Here is a 6,912-nt window from a genome sequence, read left to right as displayed (position 1 = left end):
CACTCCAGGGTTGAGATCCCCTGACTTAGAGAAATAGTTTGCAATCGCCGTGCAAGCCTCACTAAGGGGCCTGCCCCCCCCCCCCGGCTCCCCCCCAACCCTGCTGCGCTCAGCCCTGGGGTGCGAGCCCCGCGCTTGTCTGCGTGAGGACACTCGATCGGGCGTCTCTGTTGTCTGCGATGCTGCAGGATTCAATGCCTCATTCTAAACTATTCATAGCGTCTCCAAGAGCTACAGCAACAAACAAAAACTACAAAGAGCATTTCGTGGAAGACAAAGCACGCCAGGAACCCGTGTGGAGCCGTGGTTTCCAGCTCGCCAGTTAGTGACGGGGAGAGGCGGAGCGTGGGACGCCGAGAGCCACGCTGGCCGCCCTGCTCGAGAAGCACCTGGGACGGCCCGCGGGCAGGTGCACTTATCCACAGCCGTCCCCAGGGCGCCCCGACTCGGCCAGAGCCTGAGACGCTGTCGGAGGTTTGAACTGTCAGGGCTCTGCCAAGTCTATTGTTCGATGTGCACGTGGCCTTCTCAGAGGGACCAGGATTTCACCAGTCACTCGAGGTGGGGACACAGGAAATTGGGCAGGCCAGCTGCAAGTCATAGCGACTGTAATCCCGATAATTCAAGAAACAACAGCCAATAAAAGCCACTGAGCACAGCCTGGACGCCAGACACTGTGCCAAATGCTTTGTGTGCATTAATCCACTTAGCCGGTGCCAGAACCTCCATTGTGGGATCGTATCTGCACCCCCATTTCACAGGGGAGAACACTGAGGCTCAGCAGGGGCAGGTGGCTTGCTCACGGTGACAAGGCTAGAGCGGCAGAGCCAGGACGGGCTCCCAGGCTATTGGTTGCCCGCTCTCTTACCCACACACCAGCTGACCAACCAACAGCCAAGGCCACGAAGAACTTAACTTTTCCTGTTTAAAAGTTTTTCATCAGAACAAAAGTTGATGTCGATTTACTGCCAAGTCCTTAACCAGAAAGTTATGATTCAAATGAAGAGATGATCTCCTCCCTGCTCTGGTGTGTAGGGGCTCCCTCGGGGTCCTCCACACCCCCATCACCCCGAGTTCCATGTTTCCAGGGCACCGTCCAGGGCAGGGGGGCAGCAAACTTGCGAAGGGCCAGACAGCGACCGTTTCCGGCTCTGTCGGGACCACTGAGCCACCGATGCAGGGTGGGCACGGCCATGGGAAATGCGGGAAGGGGTGGCCATAAGAGCCGGGGTAGCCGGTTTGGCCTGGGAGGCCGCAGTGTGCCGACCCCTGGTCTGGAGCGAGCGGGAGGGGTAAGGACAGAAAACGGTCACTCGCGTCTCTAAAACCTACCGGCCAGGTAGCCGTGTCCTCCGCACGCCTCGCGGCACTCCTGGATCCCCCGCTGGGCCGTCCACGAGGCCAGAGGCTTGCCGGCCGACGCCAAGGCGTGGATCTCACGTCCCAGCTCTGCCTTGAGGAGGAATGCAAAGGGCACAGTGAACAGAGGCTCTGACACCAGCGGGGGGTCCGGTCAGCCGGGGTGGCAAAGGCACACGTCCCTCCAGTTAATCCAACACACCCCTCAGCAGGAGAAAGAATCCCACTTTCAGCTTGAAAAAAGGGGATTCATCCCGGCTGGCGTGGCTCAGTGGTTGAGCATCCACCACCTACGAACCAGGAGGTCAATGTTCGATTCTGGTCAGGGCACACGCCCCGGTGTCAGGCTCGATCCACAGTGTGGGGCGCGCAAGAGGCAGCCGATCCATGATGCTCCCTCATCATTGATGTTTCTCTCTCTCCCTCTCCCTTCCTCTCTGAAATCAATAATATTTTTTTTAAAAAGGGGGCATTCACCTACGAATGGGCACACGGTGGAGAAAACACAGGGGCCACCTCTGCCCAGCCAACAGGCCCAGGGAGAAGGCTGCGGGCAGGACCATGCACGAGGCTCATTCGTGTGCCGGGCGCGGCCCTGACCGGAGCAGCCTGCTGGCGAGGGATCCCACACAGTGCCAGACGTGCTCCGAGGCGAGGGGGCCGGGCAGGGCCGGGTCCCGATGCAGCCGCGGCCACACTCAGCCCGCCCACTCCCGGCCTCCCGTGTCTTAGAAACACCCTTTGCTTCCACTTGGAATTTAATAAAGACCCTGGGGAGAAAGAGACGCACGCCTGCTGATCCGTGTTTTCTATTCTGAGTCCCGGGTGCCTGGTCACCCCGCCTTCCTGGGGGCAAGGCGCCCGCTCGGCAGCGCCCCCTGCCGGCCACCCTGCGCTCTGGCAGCCTGGGCTCTGAGCTGTGTGGCTCCAGGTGCACCCACAGGTACAGGCATTGCAGGGGATGGCACACACCCCGACCTGCAGCGTCTCTAGTTGTCCATGAACGCGCTGCGTGGGGTTCACAGGTGATGCCTGTCCAGGAGGCAGCGAGGGGGCGAGGGAGACCACCCGCCCCCCCCACCCCTCCTCCCCCCCACCCCAGTCCACAAAGAAATGAGGAGGGCTGGTCTGGGGGGGTGGGCGGTGCACGCCCGTTGCTGGCACTAGGCCTTGCCTGTCCACTCCCATCTGTTGGCTGGACTCGGACCTCTGTGGACTGTTTACAGAAGGACTAGGGCCTGGAACCCTCCCAAGGCTGGTCACGTGATCGTGCAAAGCCGTCACGTCACGTTCTCATAGGGCAACCCCAGCCAGAGGAGGCGGGCGCTCGGCAGCCATGGGGAGAGGCTCTGAGGGTTCCGAGTGGGCGGACACGGTGATGGGCCACGGGAGCCTTCACCCCCCAGGCCAGGGGCTGGCGTTTGGAGAGAAAGGCTGGTTTAAACTGTAACAGAGACTGTGGGGAGCCCGGCTGGTGTGGCTCAGTGGGTGTGCGTCGACCTATGAACCAGGAGGTCGCGGTTCGATTCCCGGTCAGAGCACAGGCCCGGGTTGTGGGCTCAATCCCCAGTGTGGGGCGTGCAGGAGGCAGCCGACCCATGATTCTCTCTCATCATGGATGTTTCTATCTTTCTCTCCCTCTCCCTTCCTCTCTGAAATCAATAAAAAATATACATTTTTTTAAAAAGCAGAGAAAAGTGAGTCCCTCTCACCTGCCTGGCGCTCCGGTCGTCCCGCTGGAGGCCTTGCTGGAGCGCTATCAGGTCCAGGAAGAGCGACTTGGAGAAGTGGTCCAAGGCGTAGGCGGCCGCCAGGTACGGGAGCAGGCGCCACTGCTGCAGGGAGCCACGGGCGGCGTGAGCCCCTCCCGCCCCGCGCCCCAGGGCGTGTGGAGGAGGTCTGAGACCGGAGCGGTGGGAGCCGGCCCCCTGGTCCCCTCATGCGTCTCCGTGTTTCCGAGACACTCGACGGTTCTTCTCCCACCTGACCACCCCCACAGGCACCGCGGAGCCGTGTGCAGCCCCGCACGCCCGCCCTCCCCGCTGCCCCCACCATGACGCCGGCACAGTGTCAGCCACCGGGACCCCGCCACACCGGCCTCCGTGCCCAGAGCGCGGGCTGACCCGTGATGCCTGGCGCTTCATGAGCCGAGGAGAGAGATGGGGGAACCGAGGCTCACGGAGAGCCAGAGGCCCTCGGAGGCAGGGGGCGGGCTTGGTCACCGGGCACATGCAGGGCCGCGGGGTGGCAGGGCCTGGGGAGGAGCCGGGAGAGGCCTGGGAACCGCGGTCGGTGCCCAATGCCGCGTGCCCGACACTGTGCCACCTGCTGCTTCCGCACCAATGGGTCCAATCCTGACAACCACCAGGAAGAGGGGCTGTCACCAGCTGACAAGTGAGGCAGCACAGAGAGGTCCAGGGCCTGGCTGAGGGCACACAGCGGTGGGTGCGGACCTGGGTGAGAGCCCAGCACTGTGGCTCAAGGGGGCTCTCAACCGCTGAGCCGCTCGATGCCCAGGCAGGCCGATGCGTGGCAACCTCATGGGCCACAGGGGCAGTGGTGGTGGGGAAGGGGCCAGGGCAGGAGGGGAGCGAGGCTGCGGGTTCGGGTGGTGGGGAAGGGGCCACGGCAGGAGGGGAGCGAGGCTATGGGGTTCGAGTGGTGGGGACGGGGCCACGGCAGGCGTGGGCACTCGCTCCGGACCCGCTGTAGGCAGCTCGCAGCCACAGCACAGGAAGCGCTGAGCCCAGCTGTGAGAGTCACAGCTCCTGGAGCTTCCCTCAACACGCTCTGCCTACGTGTGGCTCAGCCCAAGGCCTGGGCCAGGCCTCACTACGACCTCCGACAGGAGTCACCTGCCGTCCTCAGCCCACCCATGAGCTGGGAGCGGTGCTGTGAAGACCAGCACGAGCCCTGGCGAGTGCAGCTCAGTGGCTGGATTGAAGGCCTGTGCCCGGGAGGGTCCTGGGTTCTATTCCAGGTCCAGGGCAGTGACACGGGCTGCAGGTTCGATCCCCCGCCCCGAGGAGGCAGGTGCAGGAGGCAACCGATCAGTGTGTTTCTCTCACATCAATATTTCTCTCTCTCCCTCCTTCCCTCACCTCCAAAAAAAAAGACCGACCCCGAGGAGTGGAAGGCTGTTCATGTGAAAACATGCGTGTCCCCTCCCAGGTGACCGTTGGCCGCCCGCTCTGCAGACCTGCAGGACGAGGGTCCCTTCCGCTACTCCGAGAGCCGCACAGCAGACGGCGTGCACACAGGGCCATTTCTAAGGATGGATGGCCGGGCCAGCGCCTGGGCGTGCGGGCCACCTGCCGAAGCCTGCAGGGCTGCCCAGGGGCGCGTGCACACCCGTCTCCCCGGAGCCTCCCAGGGCGCTCCTGCCTCCTTATCGGGCGCCGCACAGACCCTTTCATTAAAGCCCTTTCACCACCGGCCTCGCCTCCCCGCCTGCCGCCTGCCTCCCTCTGTGGTGACTGCCCGCCCACGGCTCTGGGACTTTCCCCCCCAGGGTGGCTCAGCTCCCAGCGAGCAAAAGGCAGCTCCCTGGAGGCAGAGCGTGTCTGTGGGCGGGCGGGAGTGAGAGAGAGCGCAGTGACACCCAGCGACCCCCGGAGGGAGGCCGACCTGCAGCTGGTACTCGAGCACCGGCACCTCCTCCCCGTCGGCCAGTCCGAACTGGCGCCGGGTGGCCGAGAACCGCAGGGCGATGCACACGGCCAGCTTCAGGTTCACCACGCACATGCCCACGATGCAGACGCGGCCCGCGGGACAGGCCGCCCAGCGACGCACCGAAGCGCTGCCTGCTGTCCTGCGGGGAGAGCGCGGGCGCGTCAGAGCCACGGCCACCCTCGCGGCCGCGCCACCGAGAGGCACACAGACGGGCGCTCCTTCCTCCTCTCAGCGGGCAGGTGGGCGCCGCGAGTCCTGCCCAGGCGCCCGCTGCAGACCTCCAGGCCGGGGGGCCGGGCGGGGGCAGGGCCTCGATGACCCTCGTGGGACGGGTGGGGAGGCCCCGGGGCGCTCAGCTCCACGAGGAAGGGGGTCCCAGCCAGGGAGTCTGCAGGCTCCCACCCGGGGCGGGACCACCTGTCAGCAGAGACCAGGCGTGCAGGCGGGGCGACCCCAGGTGGACAGCGCTAGGCTGGAGCCCACGTTCGTTTAAAAATTGCCGGCCTTTGACCCTCAGGCCCCAAATCCCTCTCCCCGCAAGCGACACCCTTTTAAAGTGCACGATGCTCATCCCTGTTCTTTTAAAAATTAGGACAACCCCTCGGGGCGCCCATGTTTCACCTTCGCTTTCAGCTCCGAGCGGAGCACCGTGTCCTACAGGACGGGGGGCACCGAGCCCTGGACACCAGAGAACACTCGCCCCCCTCTGTGGGCCAAGCAGCCTTCACCTCCGGGCCTCCACGTCGGGCGGGGCTCCCTGACACCCCGAGGGCTGGCAGGGCGGCGGGGGGAGTGGAGGCAGTGCCCCCGGGGGTGCTGACCCAAGCACCGCCTTCCTTGCTGGTGGCACCGGAACCCAGACCTACGAGGTCTGCCACCCACTCCGGCTCCCGTGCCGACACTGTTACCTTGAAGCGGGTGACGTAGGTGCCCTCGGGGGTGACGTCTCCCGTCCGGTTGAGGAGGTCCTGGCGAGGGATCCGGACCTTGTGGAACATGGCGAAGCTGTGGGGACGGGGACGGGGGCCACGGGTGACCAGCAGCACCTCCCGCACGGCTGCTCCCCCGCCCGCCGTGCCCCGTCTGGTCCCCATCCTCACCTCCACCCCAGCCAGGGCCCAGGCCTGCAGCTCTGCCCTGCTGGACGCCACCCTCCTGCCTGCCTGCCTGCCTGCAGCAACCGCCCTCGCTCCTGCAGGCCCTGCCCCAGCCTTCCTGGGCGCACAGCAGGGGCCTTGCGGGAGACCTTCGATCCTACAACCTGGGCACCTAAACCCCCCAAGATGGTGTGAGCCCTTGGAGGGACCCCGCTCCTGCACCAAGGGCCTGGCCCCTCGAGGCCTGCAGCGGATGGCACTGTGACCCTCAAACCAGCCCGGCTCCCCTCCTTTCCAGGAGGCGACAAGGATGCCTGTGGTGGGGCACTCAGCGGGCGGCCAGGCCCCTGCGGGTGGCCAGGCCCACGCGGCGCACCGGGGCCCTGCGGGTGAGCCTCAGCGCCAGGGCCTTTGTGGGGTGTGCTGACTGGCCGAGGGGGGGCCCCGGCCCCGGAAGGCCTATCGGAGCATCTGATCTGATACCCGGTTTACAAGGGCAGACTCGGCGCCCACCGAGTGACGCCTGTCGCCAGAGCCGAGGAAGGCCTTTGCGAGCGACTGTCGGCTCCTGTTCCCCGTCAGGGGGACCCTGTCCCTTCCTCGCAACCGAGACAGGACCAGTCTGAGTGTGTCTGCACGCGCACAGGGTTCGCTGTCCGTGGCTTACCGAGAGCACCATTCCTCCCTCTGTGGGCACCTCACTCCACAAGGGCTGCGCCAGGGCCAGCCGGCGGGGGGCCAGCCCGGGGCCAGCCTGTAGGCCGATTCCCAGTGTCCCAACGAA

At 65.3% G+C, this 6,912-nt stretch overlaps 1 protein-coding gene across 1 annotated transcript; it reads right to left on the bottom strand.

Annotated features, from left to right (window-relative positions):
- Nucleotides 1–1,275: 1,275 nt before the first annotated feature.
- Nucleotides 1,276–6,146, bottom strand: LOC102425441 (peroxisomal acyl-coenzyme A oxidase 3-like). Its single transcript, XM_006109339.3, has 4 exons — nt 5,940–6,146; nt 4,987–5,170; nt 3,072–3,194; nt 1,276–1,453 (listed from the first exon to the last, which is right to left on the bottom strand). Exons 2-4 carry the CDS (start codon nt 5,101–5,103, stop codon nt 1,322–1,324), a joined length of 372 nt encoding a protein of 123 aa, XP_006109401.1. The 5' UTR covers nt 5,104–5,170; nt 5,940–6,146; the 3' UTR covers nt 1,276–1,321.
- Between the last annotated feature and the right edge of the window lie 766 nt (nt 6,147–6,912).

This window comes from Myotis lucifugus, unplaced genomic scaffold, assembly GCF_000147115.1.
Source record: "Myotis lucifugus unplaced genomic scaffold, Myoluc2.0 scaffold_8497, whole genome shotgun sequence".
In the NCBI taxonomy this organism is placed as follows: domain Eukaryota; kingdom Metazoa; phylum Chordata; class Mammalia; order Chiroptera; family Vespertilionidae; genus Myotis; species Myotis lucifugus.
Note: the sequence above shows the minus strand (reverse complement) of the source record. Positions and strands in the feature narration are given on the sequence as shown.